At 43.9% G+C, this 20,818-nt stretch overlaps 1 protein-coding gene across 2 annotated transcripts in view; it reads left to right on the plus strand.

The window, feature by feature from the left end:
* The window catches only part of LOC110507330 (DISP complex protein LRCH3-like), an 82,781-nt gene that overhangs the window by 52,770 nt on the left and 9,193 nt on the right, over positions 1-20,818 (plus strand). The window contains exons 13-22 of one of the 2 annotated variants that reach the window (XM_036965677.1): positions 105-152; positions 11,979-12,032; positions 14,178-14,258; positions 14,827-14,904; positions 15,588-15,624; positions 15,883-15,996; positions 16,703-16,803; positions 17,092-17,229; positions 17,582-17,659; positions 18,236-19,670. In XM_036965677.1, the coding sequence (XP_036821572.1) occupies positions 105-152; positions 11,979-12,032; positions 14,178-14,258; positions 14,827-14,904; positions 15,588-15,624; positions 15,883-15,996; positions 16,703-16,803; positions 17,092-17,229; positions 17,582-17,659; positions 18,236-18,436 (930 nt within the window). In that variant the 3' untranslated portion in view covers positions 18,437-19,670. Of the gene's footprint in view, positions 1-104; positions 153-11,978; positions 12,033-14,177; positions 14,259-14,826; positions 14,905-15,587; positions 15,625-15,882; positions 15,997-16,702; positions 16,804-17,091; positions 17,230-17,581; positions 17,660-18,235; positions 19,671-20,818 lie in introns of those variants that run through there. The other variant, XM_036965678.1, reaches the window with a different exon arrangement.

Here is a 20,818-nt window from a genome sequence, read left to right on the forward strand (position 1 = left end):
AAATATGAATGGCCTCAAATGAATGACATTCTCTAGCGCTTTTTCTAAGTAGACCTGTTGGAGAGCATTGTGTATGACTGAGACTGGTCTCTCGGTCTCCACAGCACAAAGTGTCTCAAAGTCCTACCAAGCTGAGTCCCACAGAGAACGAGGTGAGTCCACACACTGCGCTCTCTAACTCGCTCTCGCTCTCTCTCACCTCTTTCCTCTGTTTTCTCTCACTCTAAAGGTCTCGCCATGCTGAGTTAATGTATGTGTTGGCATGAAAGGTTCTAGAAAAACAACAAAAAGCACAAGTTTTAATACAATTTCACAAGGGCTCTCTGTTAACATGACCACGCATTTTCTTCAGCAGTCATGTCCGGTGTTCATTCCCCCCATGAATTCTATGTCATCCCCCTTTCAATTGTCCTCCATTAATCCTCCACCTCACCCCACACACACACACCCCACACACACACACCCCTCTCTTTTGCTCCTATTGTGGTCTAGTGCCTTCCTTCACACTCCCTCCCCTTCAGTTATACCATCACTGATTCTTGAGGGTAAAGACAAAACATCTACGACCCCAGCAATGTATTGTCGTTTAACAATAACAGTAAGGCGTCTTTTTTTGTGCCTACTTTAAAATAGGCAGAGCTCTAGACTGCAACCATTTAGTCACATCTTGCGACCCTTTAACCTCGCCTTGCGAGTTACGTTTTTTAGTGGTCGCACATTCAACCTGAACATCCTCAATCAAAACGTCATATTTTATAGGAGGATAAAACCATGAATTTGTTAAACAATAAAGTGCATTACCCTCATCATGTCTGCCCTGCTGCTGGTACAGCCTGTTTCGTTGGGGCACTCGCTCTACCCCCTTGTGGGCTCGTTCTACCCCCTTGTGGGCCTCTTGTGATTGTATTACATTGCAATATGCATATACGGGGAGCAACTAGTTGTCCACATTAAAGAGAGGAGGGTCTGAATGCGGTACAGATGACATTATTGTGGGAGCACCTTTTCTCAGAGTATGAATTGGGTTTGAATCCTAAGCAACCTGCATGCACATTGTTTGAAGTACAGTAGACTAACATAGCTACTGTAGTAGGTCAAAACTGTGTGCTAGAAACCTGTGGTAGAGCATGGGGTGGGGAAGGCATTGTGTTGCTCATATTAATCATTTTTTGGCTTCAGACCAATGCCTACGTCTCACTTCAAACAGTTTTTAATTTCCATGTTTTTTTTACACTTTAGGTGATTGTCCAGCATGACACCAATACAAATAAAGTAAAATTACACAGAGACAAATGGCAACCAAAGTAATGTAGTTATTAGTAATTATTTCATATTAACAGCTTATTTTCTAGAGGGAGATGAAAAAACAGAAACCCATTGAAGCCAATATGGAGTAAACTCTTTTAACAAGCCAATCGAGAGAGCTCCTGGAAAATACAGAAATAATCAACATTATTTATTTACTTTCATTATTGACTGTCACATTAGGTGGCTCGGAGAGCAATGACACAAACTGCTCAGTGTTCTGCGCCAGCAGAGGGCCTGTGCTACTTCTCCCCCTGACATCCTGGTCATCCACCTCGGTGGAAACGACTTGGGATACGCCAAGGGGACGGCACTGGTGCGACACATGCAGAGATTTACAGATGGTCATTTGAATGTTTCCCTGGACAACGGTGGTCTGATATCGCACAGCGGAGAAGCTGGATGTCCCAGTGGGACCAGAGGTGTATGGAGGTGGCCTGGCGCTCAGTCAATCAGCAGGGAACACAATCCGCCACCCCACCCTGGGATGAAGGAGTGGAATGCATCTGACGGAAGAGGGCAATGACGTATTCCTTGAGTTGGTCTCAAGTCTACACCATTCCCTCCATAGTAGCAAGATGGAGAACGGTGCAATTGCAGTCCATAATTCGGGGCGTTCCTGCGTATGGGCATTCCTGCATCTTTAAGGCTCCCGAGTAGTGCAGCGGTCGAAGGCACTGCATCTCAGTACTACAGACACCCTGGTTCGAATCCAGGCTGTATCACAACCGGCCGTGATTGGGGGTCCCATAGGGCGGCCCACAATTGGCCCAGCGTCGTCCGGGTTTGGCCGGTGTAGGCCGTCATTGTAAATAATAATTAGTTCCGCCTAGTTAAATCAAGGTTTCATTAAATCTGAAGGAATCTCTCATACTTCTATTGGTCCATTTTTAAGCTGGGACTCGGGGACACAGGCGGGAGCGCTCCAGTACAGTAGGTGGCGGGAATGCACTACCATCACGTTGGATGCCAACTGCTGATAAACCCCACAGAAGAGGAGGCACAGGCGACATTGCCGTTAGCTAGCTAGGAGACTGTCCTTCGCCCCCGAAAAACTCAGATAATACTTGTATTTCCCTTTTGACGTAGACAATCGGGGGAAATCCCGACTGCAGAAACCAATGGGATGCTCGGGGTGGGCCGCAATCTCACACTATTGGCAAGACGCTCGCAGTAGTAGACACCACTGTCCCTGTCTGTTGCCACATTGGCCTGCAAGCATAAGTAACTAAACTTGCTTGTGCACACAGCAGGGTGAATAAAAGAGAACAGCTCGAGAACGGCAGACTTTCCTGTAAATATTCTGTAGGGAACAATTTGGTGGTGGAGTAAATTAAAAGAAAGACATTTAAAGTAGCATGGAGAAATTCATATGTAACAGCCATTTTGTTATTCATTACGTCATTTACTACAGTGGACTGCATGAAATAGATGAAGGATAAACAACATGTAAAGTAGGTTGTAAGAGCAGGTCAAATCTTTCCGTCATAAAAAGCATATTCAAATCCGTAGTAATCCTCAGAGGGGAATTGTGACCGGATTGTATTGACCAGACAGGCATGTGTAGGCACTCTGTCCCTCTTTCCCAAGTGACATCTTGCTAATAGCAAGTCAATCTGTAATGACTGAAACATGCATATTGATTATTAAGTTGCCTAGTTAAATAAAATAAAAGTGTGCCCTTATTGTAAGAAATTCCTGATGTCCTTACAATAGAATGCTTATGATTGTAAAAGTAATCAGAAGTATGGTAATAAGAAAATAGCTAATTATAGATGGAATGGATTCAAGGTAGCCTACAAATAACAGACATTGAAAGTGGATTGTGTCACAATCTATAAAATGTTTCACAAACGCTCCTGTCATTACAGTAACCAGCAAACAACTATCTTGTCAACTTGTGGGCGACACAATTCACCAGACTTCACGTAGTAATTTAGCTGGCTAGCTTTCCTAGCAAACAAACACACTGCCTCTGAGTAGTTTTCCTTGATATTCATTGACGTTTATAACATCTCCACGTTCACCCAATCGATACACATCAAAATGATCAAACAGTGCAGTGCCAATGTGGGATAATCTGTAATTTAGCTAGCTACTTCCTTACTAGCTAACTAGCTCTTCTAAAATGTAAATAATGCGTAGTAACGTTACGGTACCTGCTGTCTATAGGGCGCTCCAAACCTTCGACCTGTCCATCCTTCAGGCATAGCATGGCCACCTCCAAAAGGTCTTGCTCTTCACTGAGCATGCTGAATAGCCTGTGATTAACATTACAAGGTTGTTGTCCTGGTCCACCACCGATACCCATGTCATGTCAGGCTGCTTCTTTGCAACAGATCTACTCTGACAGTGAGCATGGCGGCGACCTACATTTTACAAGTACTTATGAGGTGTTTGGCAAAAATCTAATATTTTGCTTTTCTGGCATTTAAAAGTTTCCTTTTGCTGTATATCGTTAAATACATACAGTGCATTTGGAAAGTATTCAGACCCCTTCCATTTTTTCCCCACTTTTTTTTAACGTTACAGCCTTATTCTAAAATTGATGAGGAAATGTTTTCATTTGATCAATCTACACACACTACCCCTTAATGACAAAGCGAAAACGTGTTTTTAAAAATGTTTGCAAATGTATAAAAAAATGTAAACATTTACCTTAATTACATAAGTATTCAAACACTTTGCTATAAGATTAGAAATTGAGCTCCGGTGCATCCTGTTTCCATTGATCATCCTGGAGATGTTTCTATAACTGAATTGGAATCCACCTGTGGTAAATTCAATTGATTTGGAAAGGCACACACCTGTCAATATAAGGTCCCACAGTTGACAGTGCATGTCAGAGCAAAAACCAAGCCATGAGGATGAAGGAATTGTCCATAGTTCTCCGAGACAGGATTGTGTCGAGGCACAAGGATACCAAAAAAGGATACAAAAAATATCTGCAGCATTGAAGGTTCCCAAGAACACTGTGGCCTCAGTCATTCTTAAATGGAATAAGTTTGGAACAATCAAGACTCTTCCTAGAGTTGGCCATACTGAGCAATCGGGGGAGAAGGGCCTTTGTCAGGGAGGTGACCAAGGACCCGATGTTCACTCTGACAGAGCTCTAGAGTTCCTCTGGGGAGATTGGAGAACCTCCCAGAAGGACAACCATCTCTGCAGCACTCCACCAATCAGGCCTTTATGGTAATGGCCACTCATCAGTAAAAGGCACGTGACAGCCTGCTTGGAGTATACCAAACACACCTAAAGACTCTCAGATCATGAGAAACAACATTCTCTGGTCTGATGAAACCAAGATTGAACTCTTTGGTCTGAATGCCAAGCGTCACGTCTAGAGGAAACCTGGCACCATCCCTACGGTGAAGCATGTTGGTGGCAGCATCATGCTGTGGGTATGTTTTTCAGCGGCAGGGACTGGGAGACCAGTCAGGATCAAGGGGAAAGATGAACGGAGCAAAGTACAGAGACAGACCCATGATGAAAACCTACTCCAGAGCACACAGGACCTCAGACTAGGGCAAAGGTTCACCTTCCAACAGGACAATGATCCTAAGCAGACAGCCAAGACAACGCAGGAGTGGTTTTTGCACAAGTCTGTGAATGTCATTGAGTGGCTCAGCCAGAGCCCGGACTTGAACCCAATCGAACATCTCTGGAGAGACCTGAAAATAGCTTTGCAGCTAAGAATGCGAGAAACTCCCCAAATACAGGTGTGCCAAGCTTGTAGCATCATACCCAAGGAGACTCGAGGCTTTAATCGCTGCCAAAGGTGCTTCAACAAAGTACTGAGTAAAGGGTCTGAATACTTACGTGAATGTAATATTCTTTGTATTTATTATAAATTTGCAAACATTTCGAAACGGTTTTTGTTTTGTCTTTATGGGGTATCATGTATGTTTGTAGCCGGTTCTGGACCGCAACCTTTCTGCGTTGTGTTCTGGTGAGGTGTAGTTGGAAGGGAAGGACACAATTCTGCCGGTTGTCTTTTAATGACTGCATAGAATGGATACAAATGCAAGGCAAACTTTAATGCTGCCATCTGGACTCCCACACACAAGCATATTTGCCTCTCCTCATCACGTTTTGAGCAAACTCTACATGAACAAAAAATGAATTGTACAAAATGTACATGTTAATATTTTCTAAAGACTCACATTTTCGTTTTATAAACGTTGTACACCAATACATCCAACAATTTGCAATTCAGTGCCAAATATTTATTGGAGTGTACCTGAGGCATACTAATGAGGCAGCAACGGCATTTTTGACATGACCGGACAGGTAACAAAATGAACAATAGCTAACTTAACACAAACAGCAGGGGTACAAACTTCACAACCCAGTGCTTACATTTGAATATAAAAATTGATTTTGACAAAACAGAACTATGCTCAATTTTATCTCTGGGACCCTCAGGATGACAAATCGGAGCAAGATTACTGAATGCAAGTACATTATATTCCTTCAGAGGTCAACGTATCAAACCAGTTGCCATGATAAAAGTTCTGTTGTTGTGCGCACTCCTCAAACAACAGAATGGTATTTTTTCACTGTGATAGCTACTGTAAATTGGACAGTGCAGATGAACAATAATTTAAGCTTTCTGCCCCCCAAAAAACATGTCTATGTCCTGGAAAGTTGGATGTTACTTACAACCAGGGACATCACTAGATATTCATGGATAGGGGGGCTAAGCTTATTTTAGGGGGGTCTGGGCATACTCCCCCAGGATTTGTTTTAAAGTCTCCAAAATGTGTTTTCATCATGTATTTTTAGATAAACAACGGGTGTAAAATCGATCAAAATAAGGTTATTTTTGGACAAGGTTGGCTAAAGGTATACCGGTCTCAGTTTGTGTTTGACACTGATCTAATATGACTTACTTAATTTCTTTATTTGGATAGAATAAAAGTCCACTCTGTCCTCATCCATCAAACAACAACAAAAGGCACAAAAATGGCTGAATATTCTAGCCAAAATACTTTTTGGATGTTATTTTGAGAGAGAGACATGCAAGGTCATATTATACCACTAGAAATATTTAAGTTAAACCCTTTTGTTAATTGTTGCTCAAAATCCATAGGTCTTTGCAACGCACTTTAGGCCTGCTATACCCCTCTCATTTGGAGTTGCTATTGCAACTCATTTGCTATCGGTTGGGCATCAAATGACTTGATTTCTGCTAGTGCTAGTAAACACTCCTTAACTGTTCCCTCTGTTACATACCGGACACACAGAGCCAACTGTTCAGACTGCCCATCCCTGTCCTCATCCGCCATAATGGCATACATTCCAGACTTTGACATCGCAGAGACCATGGCGTCCGTAATCTCTTGAGCACAGCATTCGATCATGTCATTCTGAGATTCTGGAGAGAGAGATGTCGCGTTTGATGGAGTATTGTACCTTTGCAGGAAAGGGTTAAACTCCTTCAAAAGCTCCATACATTCAAGAAAGTTCCCTCTATTTGTGCTTTCACTAGATTCATCATTGGCACGGAAAGAGAGTCCCTGTCTTCCTAACATTGAGGTGACCGCAACAATTCTCCTCAGATACTCCCTTCTCTCTGCAATATCACTATCACTAGCACCATGACTGCTAGTTGCCTGGTAGCTTTGCCATGCCACAACACTGTCTCTGTGTTTGTGCCATTTCATGTTTACCCGAAGATAAACAAAGCTTTTTCCAATTTTTGCCATTACTGACTTTTCCACGAACTCTACATGGAAAGTAGAAAGCTGCGTTTTTTGAACAGAGTACTCTACCCAATTGTATTTCTCAAACCAGCAGTGCTGAAATGCCCTTTTCTGTGTACCAAAACCTTAGTGTGGGTAGCTATTCAGCTTCACTTGTCTAGGCCCAGTATCTTTATCCCCTAAATCGTTCTCATTTCTGGAAGGAGTTGTCCCTCCCTCCCTGTCTGGATCTTTTTGTTGCCCCTCCCTCCCTGTCTGGATCGTTTTGTTGTCCCTCCCTCCCTGTCTGGATCTGTTTGTTGTCCCTCCCTCCCTGTCTGGATCGTTTTGTTGTCCCTCCCTCCCTGTCTGGATCTGTTTGTTGTTCCTCCCTCCCTGTCTGGATCTGTTTGTTGTCCCTCCCTCCCTGTCTGGATCTGTTTGTTGTTCCTCCCTCCCTGTCTGGATCTGCTTGTTGTCCCTCCCTCCCTGTCTGGATCTGTTTGTTGTCCCTCCCTCCCTGTCTGGATCTGCTTGTTGTCCCTCTCTCTCTGGATCTGTTTGTTGTCCCTCTCTCTCTGGATCTGTTTGTTGTCCCTCTCTCTCTGGATCTGTTTGTTGTTCCTCTCTCTCTGGATCTGTTTGTTGTCTCTCTCTCTCTGGATCTGTTTGTTGTTCCTCTCTCTCTGGATCTGTTTGTTGTTCCTCTCTCTCTGGATCTGTTTGTTGTCCCTCTCTCTCTGGATCTGTTTGTTGTTCCTCTCTCTCTGGATCTGTTTGTTGTCTCTCTCTCTCTGGATCTGTTTGTTGTTCCTCTCTCTCTGGATCTGTTTGTTGTCCCTCCCTCTCTGGGCATGCTTGCTCTCTCTCACTTATACAGCTCGCATGTTGATCTCCGCCTTGCAGAGAATTCTCTCTTTCTGCAAGACCCTTTAAGTTATCATGAACATAATTTATTTATGCCTAACAAAAGTAAGACATGCTGTACACATTTAACTGAAAGCTTAAACATTTTTTCTCACTAACCTTCATCAGACATGCTCCCTCAGCCCTGTCAGCCTCCAGCTTCTTTCCCTCATTCGTGTCTGCTGTGTTTTTCCATGTATTGTTATTAAACTCATATTTACAATAACTCGAGGCTTAATAGGTGATTAATCTTAGTCTTAATTTGTGTGAACTGGTCAAATCTTAATTTCTCACCGGATTGGCCTTCGGCAGAGGTGCTGGCACTGCCTCTCTTGAAGAATTTCTGTATATCCATCTGACGTTAGTCGTTAGCTAGCCTACAGTTGAGAAATTGAGGATAATACAATGACATTGTTAGGGACAACTGTCACCTTTTCTACACATGACCCACTGAATTGTTTTGCAATGGCCTACCGAATGAAAGCAATTGAGAATGAAAAGACATGTGCATGATTTTACGTGGACACAGATCCAGTAGAGTTAACCTCTGAAGGATCGGACCCTTTTTCTTCTTCAATTTTCACTTAAAATGACTTACCCAAATGTCACTCAGGCGTGAAGCAAGGACATGCATGTTCTTGATATTATTTGAAAGGAGACAATTTGAAGTTTGTGGAAATGTGAAATGACTGTAGGATAATATTTTTTTTTACTGAACCTTTATTTAACTAGGCAAGTCAGTTAAGAACACATTGTTATTTACATTGAAGGTCTAGGAACAGTGGGTTAACTGCCTTGTTCAGGGGCAGAACAACAGATTTTTACCTTGTCAGCTCTGGGATTCAATCTTGCAACCTTCCGGTTACTAGTCCAATGCGCTAACCACTAGGCTACCTACGCCCCAAATATAACACATTAGATCTGGTAAAAGATGATACAAAGAGAAGGGCCACAATGTATTATTCCAGCCCTGGCGCAATTTAGATTTTGGCCACTAGATGGCATCAGTGTATGTGCAGTTTTAGACTGATCCAATCAACCATTGCATTTCTGTTCAAAATGTTGTATCAAGACTGCCCAATTGTGCCTAATTGGTTTATTAATAACTTTTCACGTTCATAACTGTGCACTCTCCTCAAACAATAGAATGGTATTATTTCACTGTAATAGCTACTGTAAATTGGACAGTGGCGTTAGATTAACTTCTTGACGCACCCATCCCGTTACCGGGATCATTTTCATCAACATCCGCTGAATTGCAGCGGGCCAAATTCAAATTAGATGACTAAAAATATTTAATTTCATGAAATCACAAGTGCAATATAGCAAAACACAGCTTAGCTTGTTGGTAATCCACCTGGCGTGTCAGATTTCAATAAAGCTTTTCGGTGAAAGCATACCAAGCGTTTATGTAAGGACATCTCTCTCAGTAGACAAAATATTACAAACAGCTAGCAGCCAAGTAGATTGGTCACAAAAGTCCGAAAAGCAATAAATTAAATCGCTTACCTTTGATGATCTTCGGATGTTTGCACTCACGAGACACCCAGTAACACAATAAATGTTCCTTTTGTTCCATAAAGATTATTTTTATATCCAAAATACCTCAATTTGGTTGGCACATTTTGTTGAGTAATCCACAGGCTCTTGCGGTCACAACAGGACAGACGAAAATTCCAAATAGTATCCGTAAAGTTCGTAGAAACATGTCATACGTTTTTTATAATCAATCCTCAGGTTGTTTTTACAATAAATAATCAATAATATTTCAACTGGACCATAGCTTTTTCAATAGGAGAGAGAGAGAAAATGTCTGCTCCAAGCTGTTGCTCATGCAAAACTCTGCTGGCTCCTAGCCATCCACGATGTGATGTGTCGTTCTCGCTCATTTTTCAGAATAAAAGCCTGAAACTATGTCTGAAGACTGTTCACACCTTGAGGAAGCCATAGGAAAAGGAATATGGTTGCTATCCCTTTAAATAGAGGGAAGGCATGCAATGGAACAGAGAGCTTTCAGGAAAAATAGCACTTCCTTATTGGATTTTCCTCAGGTTTTCGCCTGCAATATCAGTTCTGCTATACTCACAGACAATATTTTGACATTTTTGGAAACTTGAGTGTTTTCTATCCTAATCTGACAATTATATGCATATTCTAGTTTCTGGGCCTGAGAAATAGGCCGTTTCAATTGGGTATGTTTTTCATCCAAACATCAAAATACTGCCCATATCAGATATGTCTATGTCCTGGAATTTTCTTGTTACTTACAACCTCATGCTAATCGCAGTACCCTACATTAGCTCAACCGTGCAGAGGGGGACCCACCAATCCTGTGAAGGTTAATGAGTGAGCGACGACGGACGTAGTCAATATAACTGTGTTCAGCACATTTGAAATGTTAAGTGACCGAACGCAGAAAGGGGGGATATCAGCACATAATGAAACCTCTTACAATATTAGATTATGACACCTCCCTAAAACAGGTTATAGGCTACTCTGCACCGCTTAGTCAGAACAGTAACGTTAGGCGAAATTAAGAGGGGGGGGGGGTTGGGGAAGACGCACACAGCCACTCCATTGAATAGCAGGCTAATGTTACTGATTGCTCTGCTGATTCCTTCCAAACCACTCATTGTTAAATTTGCGATTTTCAACGTGTTGTGTAATATTAATGTCCAATAGTCGTTGAGTACCGATACGTTTTTGTTATTCATTATTTCTCTTCATATGACAAGGATTAAAAAGGATTTGCCACTAGATTGTCGACTTGATTTATGATGATGACTGTTAGCTAAGACTTTGAAAGTAAGATGTTGACATGATCAGTCCAATCAAAGCTACTGTACAAATAACGTGATATGACGTAATTTCTGTGGCCAATGACCTTGAGCCTCCTTGGATGGACACTTCTAATATACATTTTCTAGCTCTAACTTTAGACTTGTACTGTCCCATGAGTGGTAGAAAACTGAGTCTACGCAACGCTCTGTATTTTCTGCTGGCCCGCCCCACCACCACAGAAAGCCCTGAGCTAGGCTGAAACACCTGCATTTTGGAGCTGCCTTACTCAAGAAAACAAAAATGAGACCAAGTTTGTATGGGGCTTTATGAACTCAATGAATGTTTGTTTTTATTTTTTATTTTAAATTGTTTGAAAACTGATGTGGCAGGTATTAATGCCAAAAAAACAAGCAAATCAGCCCCACATGCCCTGAATGACGGGCCGCCACTGGATACCTTATACGTTTCATTAACGGTTGCACCTACAAACTTATTCAATCCGAAAGGTGGCAAGTCTGATGCTCATTTTATGGACGCTGTGGACTCGTATGAATCCAACGTCTAGAATTTGAGCTATGTTTTTGAAAAAATTGTCTGACGACCCTAATGCTAACGGTCAAAAACCCGGTATAGTGGTTCACGCCAACGGCCGGACAAATCACGACCAGAGGCGTGGAGTGTGTTGTGTACCGCCAACAAGTTAATTAGCTAATTTTCATCGACATTGGTGTCATATTGGTTTAGATATGATGGTATGTAAATTTGAATGTAACATTGAGCTTCAACCAATGCATATACTATAACCCAATAATATTAGAGCACATCAAGACAAAAAAAACATCTGAATTCTGGAGCCCTATAGTGACAGTAAAATATAACAAAAGTAGCTTAATTGTCAACCCAAAATTCCTGACCATCACTGGTTTAGGGTTGTATATCACCGTATTTTTTTATCATACATTCCTGCTTGGACATGTTAGATGTAGTAACTTATTTACTGAATGCCATCTCTGTAGTCTGATACTAATTAATAAAGCATTGTAAATTATTTTAGAATGACTTAAGATGCTGACTCAAATGTATTCTGTTGTGGGACGCTGCACAATTCTTTTGGGGGGGGTGCCACCACATCATGTGCTGGTGCCACCAACTAAAAATGTTTGTGCCACCAGGGGAAAGTGTTAGTCTATAGCCCTGGCTATATATCCTAGCGATCTCCCCCTCACCCCCTCTCCATCCTCACCTCCTGTCTTCCCTGTGTGTTCTTGTCCTCATTCCCCCTCTTCCACTCCTCCCTGCCAGAACGCGTACCCCTCCAGGCGTTCCACCCACACGGACGACTCGGCCCTCTTCATGGTAAGGCCCCGTTGCTGTGCTCCCGTTCTCTTCTTCCCTAAGCCAACAAGTGTGCACTACTTCACTCTCTCCACTAATTTTAGAACAGTGGTCAATTTAGATTTTTACATCAACAAATGACCATAAATTCATTGCATTTTCATCTCTTATCAAAATGAAAAGAAACCAATAAATACATGTATTTTTCGAGGTATCTTTTTCAAAAACGTATCATTCCATACAATAATCTGTCATGTTAATTTAGAAATAATACTTGGCGACCCCATCTGCAGTTCCCGGTCGGCCACACAAGGGCTCTCGACCCCGACTTTGAATAACACTGTTTTAAAAGGGAGCAACTGGGGAAAGAAATATGGGAGCCCATGGCATGCTTACACCAATCTAAACCTGTTCTGGGGGAATTTTTTTATATATATATTTTTTAACAAAAATTCATCTTTGTGCTTCTAAACCCTTGTGGCGGAGTAAACAAGTGCCCACGTTAGGAAAACAGTAGGAAATGGGAACACAACCTGTGTCTCACCTGCTCTCTAACCACCCTCTCTCTACCCACCTGTCAACACCCAATAACCTTTCATAGTCCTCCCCCTCCATCTCTAACACTCTTGTATACTGTTTGGTTATATAGCTAAACACATTCACACGAGAATGAATCTATGGACTTTCAGGTAACTGCCCAAAAAAAGGAAACGTGAGTAAATGAGGTGCCTCCACACACATGTGGTTCCTGAGTTAATTAAGCAATTAACATCCCATCATGCTTAGGGTCATGTATAGACATGCCCAGTTGCCCATTATTTTGACTACCATGGTTAGATGAGATCTTGATGACTTTGAAAGAGGGGTCTCAAAGGAGCATACAGAGTTTAAAGGGTGTTTATCTCAGTCACCAGATCTCAACCCAATTGATCACTTATGGGAGATTCTGTAGCGGCACCTAAGACAGCTTTTTCCAACACCAAATGATGGAATTTCTCATAGAAAAATGCTGACTCATCCCTCCAATAGAGTTGTAGACACTTGTAGAATCTATGCCAAGTTGCATCGAAGCTGTTCTGGCAGCTCGTGGTGCCCCAACGCCCTACTAAGACGCTTTAATTTGGAGTTTCCTTTATTTTGGCAGTTACCTGTGTTTCGTCATATGCCTGTGTGGAAATCTGTTTTATTGATTGCATCTAACAATCTGTTGGTCAGTGAGCGATGCGTTCCGCAATTCACTGCCACTGTAAAACAAGTGGCGTTTGACATCATTAACTGGGTTGTGTTCGTTACGCACCAAATGGAAGAAAGCGGATTGAACTTCCATGTGGGACTAGGATAAAACTCACATTTTCATTTTCTGTCAAGTGCCCTAATGAACACAACCCTGGGTATTATAACTTTTTCACAGTAACGTTCCTCCGACCCAAACTCTACCCCTCTGGCTCACTTTTCTCTGAGCACAGTACGGTGTAATCCAAGAATCAGCCTGCTTTTGTTACACATGGCTTATTTACAGCCTGGTTTGGCGTGACTTGTCGAGCTAACCATGCCCCTCGGCTCACTTAAAATGTTTATTTTACAACAAAAACTTCAAGTAGTTAGAGCACTTTCATGACAGTCCTTCGTCTTGAAATGTTTAAACTGTTGACATGCACAATTTGTGACTGTCAACTGTAGACTAATGAACAAAATACACATATTTTTTTGTATAATGTCCTTTTAAAAGGGGGCTGGCATCAGATACCTAATCGGGTGCATGGAAGGAAAATGGAAATATCTTCACCAGCATGGTATGGTTTGGGTCAGCACGGTCGTGTGAAAACGCTGTTAGTTTAGTTATGACCTGCTGCTTGGTTCTGGATTTCAGCTGGCTGTTGGAATCCTTGCCTGTCCCCTTGCTTTCTGACTTTTTCACTAACCTGTTCCAGAGACAAGGGTTGTGTCCCAAACGGCACCTTATTTCCTATATAGTGCACTACACTTTACCAACGCCCGTAGGGCACAACAAATAGGTCACTTTTTCCTGGTTCATTGTAGCTTACACCTGTCCTGGCTTAACTCCTCTTCTCCTCCTCCACTTCTTTCTCTTCTGATTCCCCTCTTTCTGTATGTTTATTTTCTGTCTCTCTCTCTATCTCCCTTCTCCGGCTGGTTCACTGTTAGAGCGAGTACCAGCCTCGCATGGTGTTTGAGATAGACACTGACACCAACACCATAAAGAGGAAGCCTGGCACTCACAAGCAGGTGAAACACACCTTTGGTTACAGTCCTACACATATACACATTTGACTTGTTTCACATGCACATTTAGGGAGCAACTATGTGTACACAGCATACACACAGTCGCACATTGTTGCAGCACAGCAATGCATACAAACAAACAAACCAACCAAGTCATAGGCACTTAACCCAAATTGCTCCTTTAATTCGCTCTAGATAAGAGCGTCTGCTAAATTACTGAAATATAAAATGATATACGGGCTGTCTGCAAACATACCATCCCACACATACATGCACACAGTTGTTGTTTTGTGGCCTGTATCTGCAGCATGCTGTGTGTGCACTGTGCTTTACTCAATTAACAGAACAGTACTCCATTTTCTATCTCTCTCTGCTTATAAATCTCTCCATTATTCCACGTCTCTTTTTATTTTCCTTCACACTTCCTTGTTACTCTTTCTCCTCAATTGTCATTTTATTTTATTTTTAAATCCCTCAATCACCTGTTGCCATTCCTTCCCTCGTCTCTCTCCTTATTTCTCCTTTTATTTTTGTCCTCCTGCACTCTTTCTCTCCAACCACCTCCCCCCAGTCTCTTACTGTGTCTGGGATGTCCATAGATGGGTGTCTCTCCTATCCTGCCGATATTGCCCCAACTTGTCTACTGCAGGTACTGCAACCTTGCACGTCGTCTTTTCAGAGCAACCTCCCTTTTCTGTCTCTCTCTCTCTTTATTTCCTTATGCTTTGGATTTTGGAGCATGCTGTTAAACACTGGTCCAGGGCCAGTTTAGTGATGGTTAGAGTTTGGCTCGTGCATGTGTGGTGCGCTCCCCTGTGCAAAGTGTGTGAGCTACACTTGTGTGAGCTACACTTTGGCTGTGGATGAGGTGAGTTTCCCCTGCATAATGGAAACGCGTTGAGCACCTATTAGGAAAGCACTAGGTGTCTATAAAATAAGCTGACCCTAAGGGGCCACTCTACCTACCTGCAGCCAGAGAGTCTGCTCCATGGCTCTATGCCCACAGTCCACCCTCTTCTCTGTAACAGTTGCCCATCTTTGATGTAGTGGTAAAAGATAGGTTTGTTAACACCAAACAGTAAAAGATTAATGCTAATCCTAACAGCGCTAATGTTGGTGTCAAAAGGTGCTCTCGTGATATTTGCGGGCCTTTACTCTCCCTCATTACATCTCTGGTGCTGACAGAGGCGTGATATATACCTGAGTATTGTTGAGAGAACTGTATGTGCATGAATGCCGGAGTTTCACTCCTGACACCAGTTGAAAGTGGGATGAAATGAACCCTCTCTCTCCCTCTGTTTGCTCTCTGCCGGGACTTGACTGGCCACCCAGCAGGGCGAGGATCGCTGCTCCTCCCTGTCTCCCACAGGTAAGACACCAGTCACACTATTCCTGCTGCCCTTCACTGCTAGGTGCAGCTAGTCCCATTGGCTTCCAGGGAAACCAGAGTGTAAATGGCTGTGAACGAGAGCAGCTTCCAACACACCCTTCCCTTCTCCTTACTCATTTTCTGTATCCCAAATTGACTACAACTCCCTAGACGTTCCTGTGGATCTGAACGGGTTTTATAACACGCCATATTCACTCTACCACTCTCCCACCTGCTCACTTCCTGTTCTGCTTGCAGCCCTCCAATCACCTTCTTACCCCGGCCCTGTTACTCCGCCCTCCTGCTGTGGACCCGCCCAGCGGCCGGACAGCTTCTTGTTTCGCCTCAGCCAGAAGGAAGAGCAGAGGAGAGGTATGTCACTGGATCACAACCTCTGGAATTTGGCTGCATGGCCTGGGAGCTTTCAGAAGAGAGTGCTGGTACCTCTTGAGTGTGCAATGCGCATGTCGCAATTGAGTGTCATGTGACATTGCTCTGGTAACTAGCTGGGCTGATAGACACGTCTGGATGGGATCCTGCACAGTCACTGAGCGATACTGTGGATTGTCAAACAAAATAGATGCTTCACACCCTTAGAATTCATTTGGGGGTAGGGGAGGGGGGGTAATAGTATTAGATGATTTTGCGTATGGAAAGATTTCTATGTTTTAAATAGGGGAGGGGATATTGTCGGCTTTTGTTTTGACTTATGTATGCTGGTCTGCTCTGTTGGTTTTGTGATCCCATCTATGACTTTGATTTCTGTCTGTCTATAGGTCAGAGTTTTGTCTGTTTGGTTCAGTGACTAACATGCATCTGTGGCTTATAGTTTCGTAGCTCAGTTTTTTGTTGGTTTTGTTCCGACTCTCTATTACATCAAGTTCCTTCTGTTGCTGTAGTTCTATCTGCTGTAGTTTGCCTTCTGGATTGTTTTCCAGCCGTCTGGTCATGCACTTGTATCCGTAGAGCTGGACTTTCCTCGTCTTCAGGATCAATGTTTAGCACCCATTCTGCTTTCACCAGCTTTTGATCTTGTGTGTGTATGTTTGAGCCTGTCTGGTTCTGCCTTCCTCGCCAGGTAATGGTGCCGCCCCCAGGCCAGAGCCTGAAGATGTGACCCCTACCCAGGCTCAAGGCCCCATGGGAGAGGAGGCTGCTCTGGTGGAGCAACTGCGGAAGGTGAACAGATTCTCCCCCCCTTTTGAACAAGCCATTAGGGCCTGGAGTTTCTACTGGGTTCCTTGGCCCGTATTCATAAAGCATTTCAGAGTAGAAGTGCTGAACCAGAATCAGTCTTTCCTTTCAGATCGTAATGAGTACAATTATATGAACACGGGGACCTGATCCTAGATCGGCACTCCTACTCTCAGATGCTTCATGAGCCCGGGTCAGATCACAAGGTCAGGAAAAACTCCAGTCCCGACATGTGCTGATCCCCCTGTAATTGTGTCCTGCTCTATTTTGTAGAACATAGAGTCGCGTCTGAAAGTGTCCTTGCCAAGCGACCTGGGAGCAGCACTGACCGACGGGGTCGTCCTCTGCCATCTGGCAAATCACGTGCGGCCACGATCCGTACCCAGCATCCATGTGCCCTCCCCTGCTGTGGTGAGTGTTTGTGTGTTTGCGCACTTTGTGCGTGTGCTGTGCGTGCAAACCATGTGTGCATTGGTGAGTCAGTTTTAGAATATCAGTTTTAGAATACATTTTGTCAGTGTGTCTTTCTGTCAGGAACACTACACTTCAAGCATATCAATACAACAATGCTACTTTTTTTGCATTTGGGTTATGATCAGACACTGCTTACATCCCAAATGGAACCCTATTCCCTATATGCTGTGACATAGCCATATAGGCCCTGGTCAAAAGTAGTGCACTTGACAGGGAATAGGGTGCCATTTGGGACACAACCGCTGTCATTTTGCTTACCATTGTCCCCGTTCTGTCTCTGTCCATCAAGCCCAAACTGACGATGGCCAAATGTCGGCGGAACGTGGAGAACTTTCTGGAGGCGTGTCGCAGGATCGGGGTTCCACAGGTAAGACCTTCACACTAGTTGAATAAAGGACTGGCATACTCAACTCACTAGTCTTCATGCTAAAACGTCTGTGTGTTTGTGATGGGTTAGAAAAAGCATATGATCCAAGAGAACCTTTACTGACTGACTGTTCTTCAGATTTTAATTTGCTAGCAGCAGGCAGTGACCTCAACAAATTAATGAAATACCTGAAGGCTATTTTCAGACAGTGCAGGTTTTTCTCTTCTATCATAAGATGTTTTGTTCATAGTAGGGAGACAGACTCCCTCTACTACTCTGCTTTTTGTATCAACAACAGTTTAGCCTACTTCTCTGTCCCTGCTGTTTATCAGTTGACTCCAGCTAACTCAATTGACAAACGGGCAACCTGCATAGCTTTAATAGCTTAATAACAGTGACTTTCTCTCTCTCTCTTTCCGTTCCTCCGCTTCCCTCTCAAATGCATCTTCCATCCAAACACAAAACTCCCCTATCTGTGTGATCTTATCCTTTGCCCCCCCCCCCCCCCCCCCCCCCCACCCCACCTAACCCCTTCCTCCACCATTCTCTTCCCCCACTTCACCTCCCGTGGGACAGGAGAGGCTGTGCACAGTGGAGGAGGTTCTGGATGGCCGGGGAGGCTGTGTTTACGGGACGCTGGGGGTCCTGCTCTCCATGGCTCCTCCCCCCCTCCTAATGCCTTCACCTCCGGCCCAGCTGGCAGGCTTCGCCCTCTTCTATCTGTCCATCATGTCTGTACTGTGTGCCCTGTATTGCCACCTGGTGCCCCACCTCTGAACTGTGTCTGGACAACACAATCCCTTCCTCACATTCCTCATCCCACAACAAACGGACTCTCTACCACTTGTGCACACACACTATCTCAAACACACACCACTCGCACTCCTCTGTGCTTCTCATTTCATATTGCGGTGTTTTCCATCACTGCAGCATTATCTATTCAGACACAGCAGTCAGCAGAACTCAACAAGGGAAAAACACAAGAATGAGTGGACCACTCCCTCTCTGTCCCACTCTGCCTTAACAAAGAGGAGCGCTCGCCACTGCCTGGTTTCCCATCCACTGAAACGGGCACAACTCCATATGCCAAATACCATATAGTAGGTTTTATCTTTTGTTGTTCCAGTTGTTTGTTGGGGAAGGTTACTTGCGTCTCCTCAAGGAGTGGAAAGGTGGACCTTCGATGCTCCCTCGTTACCCTTCTGTCATGTACTGGCACTCCCCCCATTTGAGAGAGACAGCGAGACCCTGGAGGTGGCTGTGTTGTCACTGAACTGTCCGCTACTGTACCTACCTACTGAACCTCCGTCTGTGCCTTAAGTTTGTCCGCCTGCCAACATGTGTGTTTTAGATGGAACATTCCCACCCGAAGCCACTTCCATTGCACTAATAACATCAATCAAGTCGGAGTGCTTGTCCAATGTAGCCTACGTGCTGCTTCCTCCCTCCTCCTGTCCCTGAGAAGAACCAACCACAAGTAATCTGACTAATCAATGCCGAGCGCTTCTCTTCTCTCCTGACTCTAGTACAGCTTAGCCTAAGCTGCAAAGTCAGTCTGAAGTTTTAGCCTAATCAAGAGAGCAGGTCGGCGAGGGTTATGTTAGCCTTTGAGTCTTTGCTGACGCACAATCAAGTTTCCGACCGGAACCCTTTTTATTTCCTTGACTGTCTGTGATCCAGCCCCCCTCTGTCATAATGCTCATTTTGTGGCTCCGGGGAGATGTTTCCGCTAGATACAGATCTAGGATCAGCTACACCTCCCCAATCCTAACCTTTAAAGAGGAACTGAAACGCTCAAATCACCCTACATTTTACAAGGTATGTAACCTTGTTGAAGGTGATGTTCTGAAAATACTTTTCAAACATAATATGATAGATTCGTAGAGTGCCTAGCACAAGCTTCTTTTAAAAAAAAACGTTATTTAACTTGGCAAGTCGGAGAGATATACCTGCTGGAACGCGTGTTTCAGGTGGGTGCTGCAATGGTGACCAGCGAGCTGAGAAAAGGGGGGACTTTACCTAGCAGGGTCTTGTAGATGACCTGGAGCCAGTGGGTTTGGCGACGAGTATGAAGCGAGGACCAGCCAACGGGAGCATACAAGTCGCAGTGATGGGTAGTATATGGGGCTTTGGTGACAAAACGGATGGCACTGTGACAGACTGCATCCAATTTGTTGAGTAGGGTATTGGAGGTTATTTTGTAAATGACATCGCCGAATTTGAGGATTGGTAGGATGGTCAGTTTTACAAGGTATATTTGGCAGTGTGAGTGAAGGATGCTTTGTTGCGAAATAGGGAGCCAATTCTAGATTTAACTTTGGATTGGAGATGTTTGATGTGAGTCTGGAAGGAGAGTACAGTCTAACCAGACATCTAGGTATTTGTACTTGTCCACATATTATAAGTCAGAACCGTCCAGAGTAGTGATGTTGGACGGGCGGGCAGGTGCAGGCAGCGATCGGTTGAAGAGCATGCATTTAGTTTTACTTGTATTTAAGAGCAATTGGAGGCCACGGAAGGAGAGTTGTATGGCATTGAAGCTCGCCTGGAGGGTTGTTAACAGTGTCCAAAGAAGGGTCAGAGGTATACAGAATGGTGTCGTCTGCGTAGAGGTGGATCAGAGACTCACCAGCAGCAAGAGCGACATCATTGATGTATACAGAGAAGAGAGTCGGTCCAAGAATTGAACCCTGTGGCACCCCCATAGAGACTGCCAGAGGCCCGGACAAAAGGCCCTCCGATTTGACACACTGAACTTTCTATCAGAGAAGTAGTTGGTGAACCAGGCGAGGCAATCATTTGTGATACCAAGGCTATCGAGTCTGCCGATGAGGATGTGGTGATTGAGTCGAAAGCCTTGGCCAGGTCAATGAATATGGCTGCACAGTATTGTTTCTTATCGATGGCGGTTAAGATATTGTTTAGGGCGTTGAGTGTGACTGAGGTGCACCCATGACCAGCTCTGAAACCAGATTGCATACCGGAGAAGATACGGTGGGATTCGAAATGGTCGGTAATCTGTTTGTTGACTTTGCTTTCGAAGACCTTAGAAAGGCAGGGTAGAATAGATATAGATCTGAAGCAGTTTGAGTCAAGAGTGTCCCCCCCTTTGAAGAGGGGGATGACCGCAGCTGCTTTCCAATCTTTGGGAATCTCAGA

The sequence above is a fragment of the Oncorhynchus mykiss genome, chromosome 27 (assembly GCF_013265735.2).
Source record: "Oncorhynchus mykiss isolate Arlee chromosome 27, USDA_OmykA_1.1, whole genome shotgun sequence".
In the NCBI taxonomy this organism is placed as follows: Eukaryota; Metazoa; Chordata; class Actinopteri; order Salmoniformes; family Salmonidae; genus Oncorhynchus; species Oncorhynchus mykiss.